At 35.5% G+C, this 23559-nt stretch overlaps 1 protein-coding gene across 6 annotated transcripts in view; it reads left to right on the top strand.

The window, feature by feature from the left end:
* Positions 1 to 23559, top strand: part of INPP4B (inositol polyphosphate-4-phosphatase type II B) — an 840917-nt gene that overhangs the window by 589600 nt on the left and 227758 nt on the right. For all 6 annotated transcript variants that reach the window (XM_023225976.3, XM_023225978.3, XM_023225977.3 and 3 more), the window contains 2 exons: positions 11483 to 11594; positions 21712 to 21784. In XM_023225976.3, the coding sequence (XP_023081744.1) occupies positions 11483 to 11594; positions 21712 to 21784 (185 nt within the window). The remainder of the gene's footprint in view (positions 1 to 11482; positions 11595 to 21711; positions 21785 to 23559) is intronic.

Below are 23559 nucleotides of genomic sequence, written 5' to 3' on the forward strand. Positions count from 1 at the left end.
ACAGTATCTTATTAGCTCTACCTTTGAAATAAAACTAAAATCAGACACATCTCCCCTTCCTCCTAATTTCTCCTACCTCATCTTCATGATCCTCTCTGCCCCCTACAGTTTATTTTCTATATTGCAGCCCAAGATGTGTCTAAAACTTGTCAGTTCAAAATCTTCTGTTGATTATTTGACCTCACTCAAAGTAAAAGGCAAAGTTCTTACAGTGTTTTCTTCAGAGCTCTACATTATCTCACTCCACATTGCTGTGGTCAACAGAATGCTACGATGTTCCCCAAGATTCTCAGTCCCGGTGTAGCTGCTCTACATAACACCCTCCCCTTGAGTGCAGGTGGGGCCTGTGAATATATGCTGCCTGTACTTATAAACAGGTGGCTGGGATAACCATGCATATGACAGCATCTTAGCAGACTGGAGATGGAAATTCTCCTGCTGGCCTTGAGGAAGCAAACCACCATGCTGTGAATTGCCAGTGGAGAGAGTCTTATGGCAAGAAGGGCCTTGAGACTGAGTGTTATCCTCACTTACAACCAACAGGAAAATGAGAACCTCAGTCTTGAAGCCACAAGAAAATAAGTTCTACCAACAGCCTGAATTAATTAGAACATGGATTTTTATAAGAATGCAGTCCAGCCTATATTTTGATTTCAACCTTGTTAGGCCTTGAGTAGAGGACTCTGACTGGACATTTGATCTATAGAAACTCTGAGATAGTAAGTCCAGTCAGAGTTTAGGTCAGTGGGTTTATGGAAATTTGTTATGCGGCAATGGAAAACTAATACATGCCCATCTGATTTGGTCTTCTAGTGCTTTCTTCCCCACCTATCTAGCTTTAGCCACATTGGCATCTTTGCTGTTTCTCAAATAGGGTAACCAGGATTCACTTCAAGGCTTTTGGATCATCTGCTTCTTTCTGGAAAAATCTTGCCCCAAGGAAGATGTATGACTCATTTCTTTACACTTCAGATGTGTGTTCAAATGTCTTCTTATTGAAAAGCCTTTCCCGACCACTGAAAACAAAGTAGCAGCCCCAACACAGCACTCATCCACCTTTTACCCTGCTTAATTTTTCTCCATGGCATTTTTCATATTTTGACATATCAAGTTTGTTTACTACTAGAATGTAAGTTCCATGAGGGCACAGAATTTTGTTTTGTTCTGTTATATTATTGTGCATGGATTAGTGCTTAATAGTACTAGTAAGTGCTTAATAAATGTTTGTAAAATAATTAGTATTTTCTGTAATTTTGACCTTAATTTTACATCTCTATGGCTTTTCATGTATTTTAAAAATGATTTTATCATGTGTTGTGAAATTAAATGAGAATTAAAAAAATTAAAAATCAGGATTTTATAACTGAGTAACAAACATTTAAAACAAATCGTAATGCAATTAAGCATGAAAATATAGGGATTAAGAACTGCTCAGTTTCAGAGTACATGCCTCATTGTGTAATTTAAAGCTCAGTGAATTTCTAGCTGCACGGGTTTGAAATACATTACACTCTAAAATTATGTTCAATACTGTATAACTTTGACCTTTTAATACTAGCTTTTATTTTCGACATCTCTTTGCATTCTTTCCTACTATTAAAAAGACATAAAACCCAAAACATACAAACTCTGTATATATAATTCAAAATTTGAACATTAAATATTGTCACATCACTAGCATTTAATACTGATTGTTTAATAGTTTAATACTCCAGTTCTCCATACCTGTTATCTATGGAATATTTTCAGAGTGTCTAAAAGCATTTTGATTGGTTTTGTGATGTTTACAAACCATTCATGTAAAAAGTTTTTGTTGCAGAAGCAAAAAAAAAAAAAAAAAAAAAAAGCTTAGCTATCTATCAAGACTGTTTTCACCTGGGCTTATAAGTGTATATATTTTTTGCTTCTGAACATTTCCACAGGAAGTCAGCTATTCCCAGTCGTCTGTCTATAACCTCCTATAACATACATGTTTCTTGCCACAATCATCTTCCTCTCCCAATAGTCTGTGTTTAAGAGGTGTAGCACTCTTTTCCTCTTTCTCTTACTCAAAAGTAAAAATTCAAAAAAAAAAAAAAAATGAAATAAATGAACCTAACAAAAAGTCTCAGCAACAGTTTCTTTTCTGTAGGTCTAAATGTGATAATTTTAGATGATAGGTGGCCAGCTGATTTATGAGTCACTGACTTGGTAAATATATTGCACCTCCTGAATGAGAATCTAGTCTCTGATGAAATGCTTCCCACTATTCAAGTGAAATTTCTTCCTTTCCTATATGAAATTTCTAATGTCTTTAGACATTTTGAATTTATAGTGCATGGGATAAAATCCACACTTTAACATCCCAAGTCAATGTCAGAAATTAGATTTGCTTGACATGGAAGATGATAACATTTTAGTATTATGGTTTCTGTATTCCCAGACTAAATGGCTGTGTGTTTTTTGTTTGTTTGTTTTGCTATTGATTTATTAGAGAAAATGGATGTGTCCTTTCTCATTTATCCCATTTTATAAATTAACATTAACATTGGACTGAATGAATGAAGTTATCCCAAAAGATTATATACTATATGATTCAATTTACGCAATCACATTCTCAAAAAGGAATAGCTATTTTGATGGAAAACAGATTGATAGTGGCCAGGGGTTGGTGGGGGTGGAGTTTTGAATCAAAGAGGCAGTAGGAAGGGGTTTCTTTGTGGTAATGGAAAAGTTCTGTATCTGGACTATGGATACAGACTCTGTTCATACAAGTGTTAAACTTCATAGTTAACTGCTTTAGTTTAATTTGTAAAGTTTAAGCAGAGTATTTTTTTTTTTCCAAATGGATGTTTAATTGTTCCATTTGTTGGAACAATTTCAACCATTTGTTGAAAAGACTACTTTTAGTTTGTTCCATTGCCTGCAACTTTGTCAAAAATCAGTTGGCTATATTTCATCTTGATTTTATTTGTCAATTTATCTTTCCATTTCGAAACCAGAGTTTAATTACTCTAGATTTACAGTATATCTTAAAATCAGTTAGTTCAATTCCTTCATTTTTTTTTTTCCAATACTGTTTTGGCTGTTCTATTTTCCTTGTCTTTCCTTGTTGTTTTTCAAATCAGCTTGTTGATATCTCCAAGAAATATTACTGGAATTTTGATTGGTATTACATTAAATCTGTAGATCAATTTGAGGAGAATTGACAACTTTTAAAGTTGCATCTTCCAATCCATGATCATAGTGTATGTCTATACGTATATTTATTTAGACCTTCTTTGGATTTTTTATTAGTATTTATAGTTTTCAGCATAAAGATCTTATATGTATTTTGTTATAGTCACTCCTAAACATTTTATTTGTCTTGGATCTACTGAATTTTTAAAATTTCAATTTACAGTTGTTCATTGCCAGATATTTGTGCATTAACCTTGTGTCCTGTGAAACCTGTGGTTTCAATGTCACTTCTGTTTTCAAATTTTTTATAGTGTTATTCAGACTTGTTCCTCATATTTGTCAATCGGTGACAGCCAAGACCTTTGTGGTGTTCTGGTTCGTAGATTTTCTCAAAGTCTCTTACATACTTTTTAGTATCAGACCTTTCCATGCACAACTTTGAGCGAGCCCAGAGTCCATGAACAATATTAAGAAGTCACTTTCTGGAGCTTCTTCCTCTCCACAATCTCCTCCATACTTCCTGTTTCCTGTGGCTTCCTTTTTTGATCCTCCAGCCAGTAAGCTTGGGTTTTATTTACCTATTCTTCTGTACAACTCCTCCTTCTTCTTGGGGCCATGAGAATAGAGAAAAATGAAAGGTAAGGGGAATTCATACCACTCTCTTGGGATCACAGCTTCTCCAATCAGAGAGGAAACTTTTTGTCCTTCATAGTTTTAGGTCCCTGTGAGCCCTAAATACTGCCATCACTGCCACTACACGACTACTTGAGGGCTGGGGCTTGAGAGAGTGAAGAGAGGAAAAAGGATTTCCCTTCATTTTTCTGAATATTAGGAGACCACTTTCCTGCCGCTGAGTCAGAACTAAAGGAATTCTCCTGGAGCTCTCTCTGTCTACACCAATGCCCACACTTACGTTTCGAGCTGTGTCTAATCTAGGTTGGGAGAAACCAGAGGGGAAGAAATGGTAAACTCACTGCTGGTTCAGTGATATTTAAGATTCTGATCTCCTTCCCCAATATGCATGGTGCTATTTAGTTTTGGTCCTCAAATAGCTGTTCCTTGTGTTCTGTTTAGGTTTTATAGCTGTATTCAGTGGGCACAATGTGGTAGAATGTGCATACTCCGTGTTACCTGCAACTGGAACCCAATGGGCAGATAATGATGGCCATTTATTATTTATTTATTTATTATTTTTGAATAGGTGTTTGAGGAGTAGGTGGTGTTTAGTTGCAACAATAAGTTTGTTAGTGGTGATTTCTGTGATTTTGGTGCACCCATCACCCAAGTAGTGCACACTGTACCCAACGTATAATCTTTTACCCCTCATTCCCCTCCTACCCTTTCCCCCAAGTCCCTGAAGTCCATTGTACCATTCTTGTGCCTTTGCATCCTCATAGCTTAACTCCTACCTATGAGTGAGAACATACGATGTTTGGTTTTCCATTCCTGAGTTACTTCACTTAGAATAATGGTCTCCAATTCCATCCAGGTTGCTGCAAATGCCACATTATTTTGTTGCGTTTTGTGACTAAGTAATATTCCATGGTGTGTGTGTGTGTGTCTGTATGTGTGTGTGTATATATATATATATATATATACACACACACATACATATTACATTTTCTTTATCCACGCATTGATTGATGGGCATTGGCTGGCTCCATACTTTTGTGATTGTGAATTGTGCTGCTATAAACATGCATGTGCAAGCATCTTTCTTATAGTGACTTGTTTTCTTCTGGATAGATACCCAGTAGTGGGATGGCTGGATCAAATGGTAGATCTACTTTTAGTTCTTTCCACACTGTTTTCCATAGTGGTTGTACTAGTTTACATTCCCACCAACAATGTGAAAATGTTCCCTTTTCACTACAACTACGTCAACATCTATTTATTTTTATTTATTTTTTTATTATGGCAACAAAACAAAGATAAATAGATGGGACTTAATTAAACTAAAAAAAACTTCTGCACAGCAAAACAAATAGTCAGCAGAGTAAACAGACAACCCATAGAGTGGGAGAAAATCTTTGCAATGTATATGTCTGACAAAAGACTCATATCCAGAATCCACAAGAAACTCAAACAAATCAACAAGGAAAAAAAAAAAAAAAAAGAAAGAAACAATCCCATCAGAAATTGGGTTAAGGACATGAATAGACAGTTCTCTAAAGAAGATGTACAAATGACTATCAAAAATATGAAAAAATGCTCAGCATCACTAATTATTAGGGAAATGCAAATCAAAATCATAATGCAATACCACCTTACTACTGGAAGAATGACCTGTTAATTTTAATGCAGTTTTGGAATCCTGACAAGACAATTACAAGATGCCAACCATACTTTCTCACCTTGCTGATAAAATACTTCTTAATTCAAGGAGCTAATTTATATTTTACATTTAGCATTGAAACAAATTTCCAAATATAATATATATTTTTAATAGTGTCATGAGGAAGATAAAAATTGCTTTATCTTATTTGTATTTGTATAATTCCTCATATTTGGACAGTACTGTTTTTAGCAGTAAAGAGTAATCTACAAGCCAGTTAGTCTGAAAAACTGATGATGATCAACATTTCTACATCATTCTCTTGAAGCTTTGTGGCCCAGGCCATGTAAACAATATTACTCATTTCCATATACTAAAGCAATTTTATTTTTAAACCTAAGATATTTTCTTTTTGATCACATGAGTCTTGTGAGATAAGTAGGATGGCTTACAATCTTTATATTTTATAGCTGGAAAATCTTTACAGAGGCTGAATTGCCTGCTCTTAATTACATAGCTGTTTATAGAGAGAGTCAGCACCATAACCAAGGGCTTTGTTACTCAACATTCACTGTGCTTTCCACGAAACCATACTTCATTATTTAATGGTATGTGATGAGGTGGATCAGTGTGAGCCAAAATTACTGAGTGTCCATCAACTTTGACAGATCCTAATACAAAGATTTGAAAGACAGGCTATGTCATTTTAGCCCCTTTGAGTAAGTACTGAGCAACGTCTAAGGACTTTTAACAGGAAAAACATAAAATAGTGAAAGCAGAGCTTTAAGATGAAAACTTGACAAGAATGAAATGGAAGAAACAGATACTAGAGGATGGGAAGTAGGTTCTTCAGGGATAACATAGGAGAAGTGATAAAACGAATTGGAATGTTGCTATTGGGAAGGGACACACGAAATAGACATTACGGAGGGAGAACAGGTAGGGCTTAATGACTAATGATAGGGGAAAGGCAAGGCAGAGGTAGAGATGGAATCTTCTTGGTTTTGAGTTTTGGAGAATGACATGTGACTAATGTGAGTGAATTTGGGTTTGAGGGAGTGAAAGGTTAGGTCTCAAGCTTGTAGAATGTAAAGTCGTGAGACCAGAGTCAATTTGGAGTTCTAGATCAGAAAATCAAGATCAAGTTGGGAATATAGGATTGGAGTAGATTTTCATAAAAGGATAGTTAAAGCTCATGATGATGAATGGAATGTCTGAAGGTGAGCCTATACTGAAAAAAGAGCAGAAAACTAATAAACCCTAGAGTATAAGCTATTAATATTAAACAATACTAAAAAGATTTATTTTACTGTTAATTTGAAAGCATTATATGGCTTCTGACATTTGCGAATTTCAGCCAGAATAGAGGTGTTTAGTTATACATACTTAAATATAAATCAAATTTCTGTGAGCCCTCTGTAAATCCAGTCCTGCTGTATAATTGTATTCACCAGAAAGATCATCAGGGTGCAGTCACTCACTCAGTGAATCTGTTTGTTTACTTATGGCCCTTGTTTATTTTTATGTTTGGGTGAGATTTCCATTTCTAGTTACATGTCTAGATGGTTGAAATGCAGGGCATGTCTCACAGCTGAAGATTCCTGTGCATAGTACCAGCACTACTTTATATTCACAAAGACTGACAGTGCTAATGACGGTTTGTCCCTGGATGTTTACAGAGTCATTTGTTGATTTGTATCTCTGTGGCATTTCCAAAATCAAGAAGTTATTTACATTTTGCTGTTTAACACTTCTGGAGGTGTTTTTCTTTTTTCTTTTTTTCCCTTTATTAATGATGGCAGAATAGGTGAGAAAAAAGTTTAGAAAAAAGTATCATTAAATTGTCCTTTGTTAGAAGACTGTTTAACATTCCCTTTCCTTTAGTCTTCTAAAAATATTTATGTGTTCTAGCATGTGAGATTGAATATTTCATTAGGAAGTATTAGTGGAGTCATTTTAAAGGCAGATTTTAAAGAACCTTAATCACCAATATATTATATATGCTGAAAACCTAGGTAAGAAAGGAGTATAGATTTGTGTTGCTGAAATTTTCTCCATCTTTGTCTTCCATATCTTTTTATTGTGGTTAAATATTTAAGTCTATCTTCTGTGGGAAAGAGAAACTTGACATTGTGATTGAAATACTGCAGCAGCCATGAACTGCTTATCTTCTACTTCTGTCTCTCTGCTTTCTGCATTAAACAGTGGTAATGACCTGGCAATACACTGTCTGAAATGACATGGTTTTTTTTCCTTAAGTAGATTGAGATATTGATTACTGCAGCCCCATCTTACTGCTACCTGAATTGCTAGGAAAGGTAAGAGTATGAAGATCACTTCTGTTTTGGGTTCAATCAAATTTGTATCCTTGTAAACATACCAAGATCCAATGTCATAATTGCTATATACATCTGTATGACCTATATGATATGATATTATAAGAAAAGCTAGCTCTGTTTTAATTTGGCTATAAGTGCTAAGTCACTTTCCAGATTTGGCATGCATTTGATTTGTCTGACAAAAAGTGGAATGGGAAGGTGTAGAGTGAGGAAGAGAGGCTAGAATTGATCTGAGATTTTTGCTGAGTCCATATCAATCTGTGATGCCCTATGATGAAATCACAGGAGTGATTAGAGCATGAGGTTTGAGTGCTAATAGTATGGAACACCTTTTAGAGACCAACTCTTTGTTTTGCAGTAATGGAAACAAATCCAGAGAACTGAAGTGATATGTTAGTGGATGAGTTGGAAGCAGAACCTGGATTTCTTGATTCCTAGCACAGAACTCTCTTTAATATATCTTCTATGCAGATGTGATAAATTTCATAAGATAAAATTCAGTAGAATTTTGGTGATGAATAATGATTAAGCTATTATTATTAGCCTTTCCAAATTGAAAGATGATAAATTGAAAGCATAATTTAGCATTTAAGAATGTTTTTCCTAAATCTTTAAGTCATCTTTGAAAAAATCTTTGGAAACATGAAATAGATATTTCATTTATGACTCTCCTAATTGACAAGAAGTGTGGATATCTGTATTCTTTGTATGGTAAATTATAACGGAATAAATAGGGAATGGCTTCTACATTTTACATTCTAGTTCAGTGACAGGGTGAACCACATTTTGGATGTCTTGGGTTTAGTTCTTTGGTTTATAACCTGGATTTACCATTCTGTTTTTTCCGCGAAGTTCAATTGAGGAAACATGCTTTACGGCATGCAAAAAAGCTGCCCATTCAAAATGTTTTTGGGGAAAAATTTATGCTAGAATTTTATAATGTCACTAGATTAAGCCTGTTCCTTGCTTTGATTCCACCCAGGCAGTAGGTGAAAGCCTGTAGAAGATAAGGAAACATAGGAAACCCAAAAGGAAGGAAAATAATTGAAAAGGTAGCCAAATGCTTTAAGAAAGAGAATAGATAGAGCCATAGTTCCCAAGTTCACTCCCATAGTTCATTGATTATTCATCTACTTTAGTATTTTTGACTGATTCACTTGCACTATAATTAGTAAATTTGTGTTCTCTGCACTACTAGGAATGTAAACATCATAACATTCTCTTACTACAAAGTCTTTGTATCCCCAGTGAGCATTTAATCACTGTTGAGATGCATATGCCGTGAGATCCTAGTCTTTTACTATAGTCTCAGATATCGGTTTCAGTAAAATTTCTTGAGAGCATCAAATTAAATATAATTTAATACATTAATAACAGTAGCAATTCTGTTTTTGCTGCTATTGTTATTGTTCCAATACTACTATTAGGATGATGGGGTGGAAGTGGCAATTATCTTGTGTAAGACATTGAGTTGAGCACTTTACATTAGTCATCTCCCATAATTTAATTCTTAAAACAAGGCTATTGTTATCTCCATTTTACAAATGAGAAAATCAAACATTCATGTGGGTAAATGACTTGCCCAAAGTCACACAGCTAGCAGATAACTCAAACTCTTGAGTTCACACTTTTAAACAATACAACATATACGATTTATTACACAACCCTTCTTTTTCTTTTCAAAAAGAAATCTGCAAATATCTACAAAATGAATTTTTAAGTAGTACCCATGAAGGTCCTTATTATATGCTTTATTTAACTAGTAAGTACTGAAGAATTATACAGAAACATGCTTCACCGTGACGTATCACAAGTTATTATGTCATATTCAAATGAGAATATGACACACTGGAAAAATGATATAATGAATTATTTAAAGCCATCCCAGAATTGGAGTTAATATAGTTTTCTTCACAGATCATACTGTCACCTGTCTACACATCTTCTTTGTGATAAATACTTGCTTTCTATATTAATTTCAAACAACTGAGTCAACATTATAATTTCCACTGATTTCAAAATCACCAAGAAGCATTTCACTTCATATTTTAGTAAAAAATCTATTTAACAATAAATCACTTTTTTTGTTTTAATTTTCTTTATTTTATTGCACCATGACATTAGCTGTGTACATGCTATCAGAAATTTTCTCTTTTAATTTTCTTAACCTAATTCAAAAGTTGTGTTTTAATTTGCACCTTATCTAGTAGTAGAGTCAGTTTTTGTTTTCACTTAATTTATTCATTATTTTAATTAGCATTTTGGTAAACTACTCATAGGAATGCCCCTTCTCCTTTCTGACACTTTTAATAAAAAAAGAAGCAGTATTTAGAAGGAATTAGTTAAAAGAAAGATAACATTGGTGCTCAGCTAAAAGTTGAAAACAAATTTCATGAAAGATGTGACTAATGAAGAAAATGAGACGTCACATGACTATTCAGTCAATTCTACTCAAATATAAGTTACAGCAACACATCATATCTATGAGGTGATTTGCTACCTATTTTCACAACAGGCTCAAGGGAAAAATATAATTATATGTTGCAGTGTTTCCACAGTATAATGGTACTATTTATTCTGTAATTTTTCTTGCTCAGAAAAGGAAACTAGAGAATCTTAAAGTGTGGCTCTTAAACTCATCTTTAGCTTTCATTATTATTGCTAAACATAAAATTTTTATGCTGCTAAAAATAATGATGGTGAAAATCTTATATTGTTATCATTGAATATAAAAGGGTTGTTGATGACTTGGAGAAGATAGAAACCTGAAATTGCCACTTCTTTACCTTGGAAGGGTCTGTCCATCTTTTTGAGTCTCAATTTCTTTATCTGAAAAAGTAAAGAGTTGTACTAAATGAACTTTGGGTTATGTTCTGCTTTACATGTTCCTATGTTTGCTAGGAGAGAATCTTTTTTACTTAGTAGCATATAAAGAAAAATGTTAGAGAAAAGGCACAAAGTCAGATTTTGTAGCCAATAGCCCAGTCATAGAGGAAGATAACAATATTTATACTCTTTTCTGTTTTACTTGGCCACAGTTTCTGTGATAGGCACATACGTATCTCATGCAGTTAGTATAGATGGGCTGTAGTTTATGCTGTTTTAGATTTGATGGTTCCAAATAGGGTATTGATCTATGACACAATGTTCTTTCCTTGAGGGTACCTCTGAGAACATTTAGGAGGTTTCATCTTCCTGAGTTACTTTTCGACCGTCTGTACTCTTGCCTCACACATTCATGAATAATTTTAATTTCAAATTAAAACAACATGCTGTAGCTCATGCCTGTAATCCCAGCACTTTGGGAGGCCTAGGCAGGTGGATCATCTGAGGTTGGGAGTTTGACACCAGCCTGACCAACATGGAGAATACAAAATTAGCCAGGCGTGGTGGCACACGCCTGTAATCCCAGCTACTCGGGAGGCTGAGGCAGAAGAATCACTTGAATCCAGGAGGCGAAGGTTGTGGTGAGCTGAGATCACGCCATTACACTCCAGCCTGGGCAACAAGAGTGGAACTCGGTCTCAAAAACAAAATAAAACAAAACAAAAAACACCTACCCTATTAACATGTTTTACTGTGTTTTATGCAGATTTTGTCTTGTAAGTAAATAACAATGCTAGTGGTTTTCAGAAACAAATGTGTTTGGGATCTTTTTGGGGAAGAGAGAAGCTTCTTACCTTTCCATTTCCTGTATTTTTTGTTGCAGAACTTCAGATGGTGGCAAAGTGGTTGGCACCATAGAAGTCGGTGTCGTGAAGATGGGGGAGATTGAGGATGGGGAAGCCGACCACATCACCACAGATGTACAGGGACAAAAGGTAGGATCTCAGTCCGCTCATTGTACAAATTAAGTTAAAAATGATCAGCTTTGCCAGGTGCCTGTCTCACCAACATCTCTGTGGGGTTTGAAATCTCATTATCAAAACCTATATGAGACAACAACTCTGAAATTGGAATACAATATGTGTGTTTCAGCCTCTGAATCAGAGGGCCTAGGGCCTATTTGCTTGGAACTATGCAAAGCAATGCTCCATTCAGAAGCACCTCCCTCTTCCCTGCCAGCTCCCTGGTTGACACTGTCTCTTCTCAGTTGGAACAAAAGTATTGATCATTGTCGCATTTTGCCACAATTAACTCTACGTGAGATGCCAGAAGATTCTGGGAGGGCTATTACCCAAAATAACTTGTTCTCTACTCCCAAAACCCTCTTTGGAAAGATATGCAATTTTAATTTGTATTTCACCTTTATGTGAAGGAGGGCAGATTTCACAAGAACTTCGTGCCTTATGAAATGGAGGAGAGAGAAGCAGGAAAAAGTATTCACTGAAGGAACAGCTCTGGAGGAGGGACAATGGCAACTGAAGGAGAAGCTGCTTCCTGAAACACAGAATAAAGGCCTGATGCATATAAACATGCATCCAGAATTCTATCTTTCTTTCTGTTCCTTTTCACTAAGGCAGAGAAACTCTACATAAATACTAGCCTAAATTTCTTTCTTAGGAATGCAATTGCCTATTTTATTGAGACCATTGAAGCACATGTGGTAGACTTAGAAACTGCTAGTAGTTTCTTTTAGGAAAATGAATTTTATACACTATAATTTCTACCTTTTAATAAAGGAGCATTTAAAAAATTATTTTAATAAACAATCATTGTATATACTTATGAGGAACAATGTGATGTTTTGATATATATTTACATTATGGAATGATTAATCAGGTTAAGTAACAAATCTATCATGTCTATCACGTCACATACTTACTTTGTGTGTGTGTGGTAAAAATATTTAAAATTTCTTCTTGTAGCAATTTTGGAATCTACAATGGACTATTATATAGTGACCATTCTGCTCAATAGCTCACTAAAGCTTATTCCTCCTGGCTAACAGAAACTTGTACCCTTTGATGAGTACCTCCCATTTCCCTGAACTTTCCCTTCCCCAGCTTCTGGTAACTATCATTCTGCCCTTTACTTCTGTGAATTTGACTCATATAGATTCCACAAATGTAAGCCAAAAAAAAAAAAAAAATGACCGAGGCAGGTCTCAATTAATTTACATGTTTATGTTACCAAGTTTGAGGCTGCACCTGGGAAAAAGCACAAATTAGAGGAGCATCTGTGACCCCTGCCTTTTCCAAAGAGGGTTGTGAGGACTCCGATATGTAAAAGAGAAAGAGTAAGCAGGAGGGGAAGAAGAGAGAAAAAACGGGGGAGGGTAGGCAATGAGGTAAGTGGTCACACAGTGAGGCTTTCATTAGTGCTCAGTGAATCTACATTTTATATGTGAAAAGGAGAAGAGGAATAGTCAATTATTCATTCCTCTAATATTCAGTAAATCTACATTTTACGTAAAATAAAAGAAGTCAATTATGTGTTTGTCTCAGAGCGGGCAGAGGGATGATTTTCTAGTCTTATCCTTGTCCCCTCTCTGTGGAAATATAAGCTGTTAATTTACATTGTTAGGGTGAGATTCAACAAAACTCTGTATTAAGGCTATTTTATAGGGGGGATATATATTCTGAAAGAGTTGGGACCCACAGGGAATTGTGAGCAATTTGTGAATGAGGGCATCTGGGGAGAGATGTGGCTTCTATCATCGCAGCTATCTGTTCGTCAGGGATAAAAAACAAAGACAGTTTTTTGTGTGTTTCAGTTCCCAATCTTAACTTTCCTTCCGACATAGTGGGTTTGGGGTCCCAAGAATCTGTTTTCTTTCTCAACATATAAATGAGATGATACAGTATTTGTCTTGTGCCTGGCATAGTTCATTTAGCAAAATATCAGCCAGGTTTATCCATGTTGTCACTAATGACAGGACTTTCCCCCTTTTCAAAGTTGAATAGTTTTTTATTGTGGGTATATACCACATTTCCTTTTTCCATTCATCTGCTGATGGACACTGAGATTGTTTCCACGTCTTAGTTATTGTGAATAACGTTGCAGTGAACAGCGTGCAGGTATCTCTTTGGCATATTGATTTCAGTTTCTTTGGAGTACCCAGAGTGGGATTGCTGGGTTTTATGGTAGTTCTATTTTTAGTTTTCTGAGGAGCCTCTGTGTTGTTTTCCATAATGGTTGTATTAATTTACATTCTCAACAGTGCATAAGGGTTCCCTTTACTTCACACCCTCACCAGTACTTACCCCTCATCATTTTATTTTATTTTATTTTATTTATTTATGTATGTATTTATGTATGTATGTATGTATGTATGTATGTATGTATGTATGTATGTATTTATTTATTTATTTTGAGATGCAGTCTCGCTCTGTCACCCAGGCTAGAGTGCAGTGGCGTGATCTCGGCTCACTGCAAGCTCTGCCTCCCGAGTTCATGCCATTCTCCTGCCTCAGCCTCCCGAGTAGCTGGGACTACAGGCGCCCACCACCATGCCCGGCTAATTTTTTGTATTTTTAGTAGAGACGGGGTTTCACTGTGTTAGCCAAGATGGTCTCGATCTCCTGACCTTGTGATCCACCTGCCTCAGCCTCCCAAAGTGTTGGGATTACAGGCGTGAGCCTCCTCACCTGGCCTCCCTCATCATTTTGATAATAGCTATTCTGACATGTGTGCAATAGTATCTCATTATAGTTTTAATTTGTATTTTCCTGGTAATCAGTGATGATGAGCATTTTTTAATATATCTGTTAGCCATTTGTATGTCTTCTTTTGCGGGTGATTTTTAGGTCCTTTGCCCATTTTTTATTGGGTTGTTTTCTTGCTATTGAGTTGAGTTTCTTATGTATTTTGAATATTAGCTCCTTTTCAGACGTATGGTTTGCAAATATTTTATCCCAGTCCGTGAGTTGTTTCTTTATTGTTTCCTTTGCTGTGCAGAAGCTTTTTAGTTTGATACAATGCCATTTGTTTATTTTTGCTTTTGTTCCTGTGCTTTTGGGATCATGTCACGGAAATCTCGCCCAGACCACTGTCATTGAGCATTTTTAAATGTTTTCTTTCTAGTGCTTTTATAGTTTTAGGGCTTAGTTTTCAGTCTTTAACTCATTTTGAGTTGATTTTTGTGCATGAGCATGGCTTGAGAAAAGGGTCCAATTTTATTTTTCTGCATGTGGACATCTAGTGTCTGCAACACAATTTGTTAAAGAGATTGCCCTTTCTTCATTCTGTGTTCTTGGTGCCTTTGTTGAAAATGAATTGACCATGTATGTGTGGATTTATTCCTAGGCTTTCTGCCCTATTACATTGGTCAATGTGTCTGTTTTTATGCCAGTAACATGCCATTTTGATTTTGATAGCTTTGCTTTATGGTAGATTTTGAAATCAGCTGACATGATTCCTTCAGTTTTGTTCTTTTTATTCAAGATAACTTTGACTCTTCCAACTCTTTTGTGGTTTCTTAAGAATTCTAGGATTTTTAACATTTATTTCCGTGAAAAAATGACATCAGAATTTTGATAGGGATTCATTTAATCTGTGTATTGCTTTGGGTAGTATAGACATTTTAACAGTATTAATTCTTCCAATCCATGAGCATGAGATACTTTTCTATGTATCTGTGTTATCTATAATTTTTTTCATTAATGTTTTACAGTTTTCAGTATACAGATCTTCCAAATCCTTGGTTAAATTTACTTTTAAGTATTTTTTTTAATATGAATAGGATTGATTTCTTAATTTCTTTTTCCAATAGTTTGTTGTCAGTGTAAAGAAACACTACTGATTTTTGTGAGTTGATTGTGTATCCTTCAACTTTACTGAATTTATCAGTTTTAACTGACTTTTTTTTTTTTTGGTTGTGTCATTAGGATTTTCTACATAAAAGATCGCATTATTAGCAAACGAAGACAATTTCCCTTCTTCCTTTCCTATTTGGATAGCTTTTATTTCTTTTTCTTGTCTGATTGTTCTAGCTAGAAGTTTCAGTATAACATTGAATAGAAGTGGTAAGAATGGACATCTTTGTCTTGTTCTTGATTGCATTAAAAAAAAAAAAAAAGGGCCCATTGTGACTTACTTTCTGGTTTAGTGTCTCTTATCTTGGAGCATGTTTGATTTTTCTTACCCAGGAAACTGTTGCATGGGAGATGGTGTTTATCCATCACTTAACAAACTATTAACTTTACAAAAATACCAAAGATTTTCTTTCAAAAATTTTTTGTCTTTTTCCTGAAATAAGCTAGGGTCTTCTCTGCTACCCTAAACCTTTTTCTTCTCTTTTATCCTCTCCTTTCCTTGGAATATATCCCACATTATAAAAATATTTTAAGAAGGCTCAAGTTTAAATCAGGTTATTTACTAATATCGGGGCCATGGTAGTTTTGGAGCAGACTTTCTTGGGTACGTATTCAAAACCCTGTCTTAGTGCTGGGTCCCTTCATTCCATCCTTGTTTATTTTGTAGATCTGTGTAAGACTCGTCTTTGTCACTATCACATGAACACTTGCATCATGCTCAAGGAAGGAGGATTCAGAAGCTAAACTGGGGACACAGAGCAGAAACAGGCAGATAATCATGCCTAGACCTGTAACTATGTACCAGGAAACCACAAGCAGAAACACTTCCCATTTCAAAGTAGAGCTCCTTTCTCTGATTCTGAATATATCACCAGCCACTTTTCCACTTTCCTCAAAACTAGCCCACCCTTTGACTCCAGACTATGTTACTACAGTATAAGGTAGTGCAAATTGAATTATACTCTTTTCATAAATGGAGAACTTGATACCTAGAAATATGCCCCCACCCAAATCCTACATAGTGTTTCTGGCTTAGGAACGTGAACTTAAAAAAGACTTAACTGAGCTATTCCAGAAATAGAAGGTGGCAGTGGCAGTACACACCGTGTGTGAGTCATAAGCTGACTAAAATGGTAAACACATCAAACATTTTGGCATCAGCTCTGCCCTGTCTGGATTATTTGTCAACCTTGACCTTTTTGCAATTTTTTAATAAAGTAACTATAAACTCTCCTGGCAATCTTTAAGAATATCAATGTTTGAGACATATAGTAGGGCCCAACATGCAGGATATTATGTAAATAACTTTATCTCAGCGTTTTTCAAAGTGTGATTAGAATCACCTAGAGTGTTTTTTAGAACTGCAAATGCGTGGACCGTTGTACGTCTGCTAAACAAAAATCCATAGAAAATCAATTAATATTATCTGTTACTAATGGTGATTTAAGACCTGAATGACTGTCATTATGAAAAGAGAAAGTAACTGAAATAGAAGTTATTCCTAAAATAACATTGCTCGCATTGGTTTGCATGAGCTAGGGACAAAGGAATGAAACTTCTATTAGCACCATAGTCATGTGTCATGAAAGTGACACATGTTATCTAATGTAGACGTAAATAAAAGAGCGATACTGATATTGTTCAGCTTGGGCCGCCATGACAAAATACCATAAACTGTATGGTTTAAACAACAGGAATTTATTTTCTTACAGTTCTGGAAGCTAGGAAGTCCCAGATCAAGGTGCCAGCCTGTTCGGTTCCTGGTGAGGGCTCTTTACTTGGCTTGCAGGTGGCTGCCTTCTTGCTACCTTCTCAGATGGTCTATCTTCTGTGTGCAAGCAGGAAGGGGAAGTGTGGGGAGGAAGGGAGGGAGAGAGAGAGGAAAGGAGAAAGGAAGGGAGAGAGGGAGAGATAGTGTTTTGGTATCTTCTCCTTTTCTTGTAAGAATACCAGTCCTGTAGTATTAAGGCCCCATCTTTATGACCTTTTTAAATCTTAGTTACCTCCATAATATAGGTCTTTATCTCCAAATATGGTCACATTGGAGGCTGGGGCTTCAACATATGAACTTTGGAAGACACAGTTCAGTCCATAATAGTACCTTTATATAAAATACTACATTTTAATCTTGAGTGTTAAATTCCAGAGCATGGAATAAAATATAAGTGAAAATCCAAACTCTTTCTTCTCACATACATTTGCTTTCTTTTTCTTACTTGTTTCCATTAATCATATTATGAATACATATTTATTATCAAGGGAAGATTGCTCAGAGGGTCATTTACCATATTAGATTGTTTCAAACTTCAGTATATGCACATATAGAAATAGAAGATAAAGCATTAAAACCACATAGTAGTAGAAAGAAAAAATTACAGAAGAAAAACTAAAATTGTCTTTTTTTCACAACTAATATAGTAGATGAATATTGCATTATGTATCCAAAATATTTTTTCTTTTATTGGAGTAATCTTTGACTCCTTTCTGCCTCTCATAAACTCACAGTTAATATGTCAGCAAATCCTGTTGACTGCACCTTTTAAATGAAATCAGAATTTAACAACTTTTGGCCCTTTTACTGCTACCAATGTTGTCTGTCACCTGGATGTTTACAGTAATGACTTAAAAGTCTCCCTGATTTTTTCCTTTTCTCTCCCTATCTGCCACCACATGTCACTACATCAGTCTGTTTTCAACAGAGCAACAAAGTGATCCTATTTAAATGTAACTTAGGACATGTCTTTCTCCCACAGCTTCTCGACTCTCTGAAAGTGTAAACTCAAAGCTCTTCAGTGACCAAATAGTCTTATAAGAGTCTCCCTGTCCCACCCCCGGCTACTTCATTACTTCTTTGACCTCCTCCCCAACTTCTCTTTTTTGCTCACTACGGTTCAGTCACATTGTCTTCCTTGTTGTTCCTGAACGTTTCAGGTACACTGCCAACTCAAGGTCCCTGCACTTTGTTTTTCTACCTACCTTTGAAGTGTTTTCCCCAAGTAATTTTGTGGTTCACTTATTTCCTTCTGGTCTTTATGCAGAAGTGTCAGCTCCTCACTGAAGCCTTTCATGCAACCCTATCTAAGAGTGCAGTGTCTACCCCAAAGCTTTCTATCTCCTTTCTCTGCATTATTTTTTATTTTTGTCATTAGTACTTGTCATTGTTCAATGTCACATATATATGACTAATTTATCTCATTTGTGGTCTATTTTCCTCACTAGTATTCATGAGACAAAACTGTCTGTTTTCATTCCCTCCTTTATCCCCAGTACCTGAAACAGTCTAACTCAGAAATAAATGAATAAATGAAGTCAACTTTACTTTAAAGAAGTCAAGAAGTAAAGCTAAAAATTATCCTATAGAAGAGACAATATGTGGCTGCATATAACTCCATGCCAATTGGTGGAAAATAAATAAGATGGCATGTAGTAAAGAGTGTAGGATTGTGGAAGAAAAAGAAAGAAACTTACAGAACAACTTTCGAAATAGTCAAAGACAATACTATTAGAGACAGGATAAGTAGGAACCAAATAATCAAATCAGGTGAAAAATGAGAAAACCCAATAAGTAACAGCCAAAAGGATTGATTGAGACAGGAAAAGTCCTCCCATTGAGCACAGCCCTTCTTTGCCTGCAGCAGAGATGATCAGCTTCCTGTCAGGATTGAAGCATTATTAGGAGCATCCTCCAGTGAGGCACGGGAGCAGCTTAGTTTAGTTCAGCCCCTGCCTTTTCTCTCCTGTTAGTTTAAGATCTGTGTTGTATTGGAATGTAGCATAGCACTAGTGACCAAAGGGATTGTGATTTCTACAAAAGGAAAGAAAATGTCTTATTTATGATACCAGCAAAAATAGTGTAAGTGGAGTATTAATACATCCCCTTATGAAAACCTTCTGCTTTTCTTAGGCCATCTTGCTCCTGTTATTTGAAGTACTGTTTTCATTGTAGTTTATCAGCAGTGCTCAGAGGAAAGATGGAGTTTTTGAGTGGCTAAGGACCAGTCTCAGAATGTCTTATCCCCTTATTTCCTCCAAATGTAAAATTGAAAGTATTATAACCAGCCTTACCTTAAAGAGAATATTTGTAGGCAAATAATCATCATTCATTTATCAAAAATATCACCTACTAAGTTCTAAGCATTCTACTAGGTTCTAGAGATTCAGCAATGAACCAGAGAGACACAGATGGTACCTTCAGGGGAAATAAACAATTAAAATAACAGGTAATATATTACTGACTGGTGCTATATGCTGTACAGAAAAAAAGACAGGGTGAAAGGAACAGGTTGTTTATACCAGATGTTGGTTAAGGAAAGGTTCACTGATAATGTGATGTTTGAGCTGAAACTTTCAGGAAATAAGGGAGTGAGATGGGGATATATGGCAGGAATACAAATTCTAGGTAGCATGAATAGCAAGAGCAAAGGCCCCAAGGTGGCAGCATGCTTGTTGTGTTGAAAGAGCAGCAAATAGGCCAGTGTGACTGGAGCTCAGGGGTCGAGGAGAAGTGGTTGGAGTTGAGTGCTGAGATTCACGGGGCCGGGAGAAACAGATCGTGTACTCCGCTGTAAGCCATAAGACTCTGAGCTAAATAAGTAGCTATTATTTATTATAGCGTAGAACACTGATATGATGAATATAATGTTGATGAAAACTTATTTTAACAGCCCTGTATATGCTAAAAGAATTAAAGGAAATATTGAAAATAGGAGAAATTAAAATCTTATGTATTTTTAGTATCATTGAACATCATTCTAGTGATTTAGGAAGTGCATTTCCAAACTTGCTGTGGATTAGAGGAAGTGCACCTCTAACTTCTGGGTGGTCAGAAATGTGATTTAGAGAACATGAAATTTTAAGAGCTTTAAGAGAAATTTTAAGAGTCATTCATTCTTTCAGTCAACTAGGACCTCAATAAAAAAATTATGAAACCATTTTTTGTACCCCAACAAAAAATTTACTGAGTAATGTGATGAATGTTGACTGTGGAATAAGCAGTAGACTCTAAGAAAACAGAAAGTAACATTTAAATCAGTGTTTTGAATTCTTTGTCTTCTTCCTCAAAATGTTTGAGGAATGTAAACATTCCATTGTTAAAAGTGACCTCAGTGTCCATGATTTTCAATGAGGGCCAGTGCCTGGGGAAGGAAAGGTGGAGGGAGACAGAACAGCGGGGAAATGGCTCAAGCAAGGCTGATAGAACCTTGGAGAAGCTTGTCTGAGCCCTCAGAGCCCCTTGAGCAGAGCCATGCAAAACTTACAGAAGGATGGCTGGTTTCCTCAGACCTTGTCACCAAAAGAGCTTTCTGCAATTTTTGTGTATATGTTTGCTTTGTTATGTTTGCATTTACTTGTTTATATGGGGTATATTTGCTGTGCAAATTCACTCTCCTCTTTACCTGTCCCCACCCCCACCCGCATGATTTTTCTAAAGATAAAAGGAAACTCATTTGAAGACACAAATGCTAGAGCCTGTCTATGTGAAAATAGATCTTGTCCAACTCCTGGGGCCAGAAGAATTTTGTTTCCTCTTTCCATCACAGTTTCATAGGAAGCTGAGGGAGAGTACCACATTTAATGAGGAATTGTCTGGGACATTCTCTCCCATCACGGTTCATTCACTAGGAACATGTCCACGTGCTCTGTATCTCTTCTCTCTTTCTGTTAAGAAATTGACAGTACCGTAAAGGTCAGGAGCTTAATCAATTCATTATAGATTCCACAGATCAGCTTATTTATAAATGGTCCTCATACTTTTTGAGCAAGTGTTCGCATTGTTTTGCTGGAGACAAAATAATCTTTTGCCCTATATAACTAGTGGTTTCAGCATATTTTGTCTTTTATTTAAAGTTGCAATTACTTAAACTCTAGACAATAATTTGCTTTCTGTTGATCTGAAATTAGCTCAGGTGAAAGAAATACAAAATGATTCAGCTTGTCAAATATGATTTACTGTGCTAGGAACATATCTCTAGCATGTTGGGGATAATCATTTTTCTCTTTTTAATTTTTTCCCTGAGTAGCCTCTATATTATATAATATAAGCATATTACATAAACATTTAAGTAAATCACAAGTTAAATACTCTTCATAGTAAAGATAAAACTATAAATAGTTTTTTAGAAGTATTTTATTCAAAACTTTTTGGAACCGTGTACATAGCCTTATGTTTTGCAAAGAAAATAAAAGAATATCATTTCTTATTTTGATTATTTTCAAATTTTTTTTTTACATTTTTTCCTAGTGTGCCCTGGTATGTGAATGTACAGCCCCAGAAAGTGTGAGCGGAAAAGATAACTTACCTTTTTTGAATTCAGGTATGTAACTCAGTTTTAAATACTTATGTTAGTTTTATGTGAAAATGAATTTTAATTTTATATAAAATCAACATTGAACCAACATTCTCACAGTTGTTTGTGAAGCTTAGTAAATACACTGGGAAATCATGAGGGACCAGCAGAATGGGGGAAGATCGTACAATTCCACAGGAAAGATAAATGTGCTAGCTATGTGGCAAAACAAATGTGATCGGCCAGGCGCGGTGGCTTATGTCCCTAATCCCAGCACTTTGGGAGGCTGAGGCAGGCGGATCGCGAGGTCAAGAGATTGAGACCATCCTGGCTAACATGGTGAAACCCCGTCTCTACTAAAAATACCAAAAATTAGCTGGGTGCGGTGGTGCGTGCCTGCAGTCCCAGCAATTCTGGAGGTTGAGGCAGGAGAATTGCTTGAACCCGAGAGGCAGAGGTTGCAGTGAGCCGAGATTGCGCCACTGTGCTCCAGCCTCGAGGCAGAGCGATACTCCGTCTCAAAAAACAAACAAACAAAAAATAAATATGATCGTGTACTGCATAATGACATTTGGTCAATGACAACTACATATATGACAGTGGTCTTATAAGATTATAACACAGCTAAAACATTTCTATCGCCTAGTGACATCTTGGTGATCCTGATCTTGTGTGGGCTTAGGTTAATGTGTGTGTTTTTGTCTCAGTTTTTAACACAAAAAGTTAAAAAGTAATAAAATAAAATAAAATAAAAAGTTATAGAATAAGGAAGAAAGAAAAAATACTTTTGTACAACTGTACAATGTATTTGTATTTTCAGCTAAATGTTATTATGAAAGTGTCAAAAAGTTAAGAAAATTTAAAAGTTTATAAAGTAAAAAAGTTATAGTAATCCTAGGTTAATTTATTATTGAAGAAAGAAAAGATTTGTAAAATGTTGTAGCCTACGTGTACACTGTTTATCAAGTCTACGGTAGAGTATGGCAATGTTCTAGGTCTTCACATTCACCCACCACACACTCACTGACTCATCCAGAGCAACTTCTAGCCCTGCAGACTTCATTCGTGGCAAGTGCCCTTTATAGGTGTACCATTTTTAATCTTTTATACCATATTTTTACTGTATCTTTTCTATGTTTAGATATGTTTAGGTACATAAATACTTAACATTATGGTACAGTTACCTAAAGTTTTACACACAGTAACATACTATACAGATTGTAACCTAGGAGCAATAGGCGATACCATGGAGCGTAGTTGTGTAGTAGGCTCTACCGCCTAGGTATTTATAAGTGTATTCTGTGATGTTTGCACCATGACGAAATTGCCTAATGACTAATTTCTCAGAACATATCTCCTTGTTAAACTACACATGACTGTATGTAAATTTCTTTTAGCTATTGGATCATGTATTATCCCAAACAAGAAACACTAGAAGACAGTGTGAAGCTCTTGTTTAGTTTGACTTCCTAATTATGTAACTCATAAAGTTGTTAAAACAATAGATATATGGATTCAGTAGGAAAAATTAATAATCACATTTATACATTCTTGGGTATATATGTGTGTATTGCTTTATTCACAGTAATATGTTTGCATTTTAACAAGGTATTAGACTATATATTAAATGTATTTATGAATAAAATTGAGACATATAGTACAGCTAACATATATGTGATATGAATATGTAAAATTATGGAACTAATTTTTAAATGATAATGTAAATTAAATGACCGTTAGTAAATAACGACTACTGTAGTGACAGACAATATGCTAATACCTTATATGCCTTGTCTTAGATA

Source organism: Piliocolobus tephrosceles, chromosome 3 (genome assembly GCF_002776525.5).
Source record: "Piliocolobus tephrosceles isolate RC106 chromosome 3, ASM277652v3, whole genome shotgun sequence".
In the NCBI taxonomy this organism is placed as follows: domain Eukaryota; kingdom Metazoa; phylum Chordata; class Mammalia; order Primates; family Cercopithecidae; genus Piliocolobus; species Piliocolobus tephrosceles.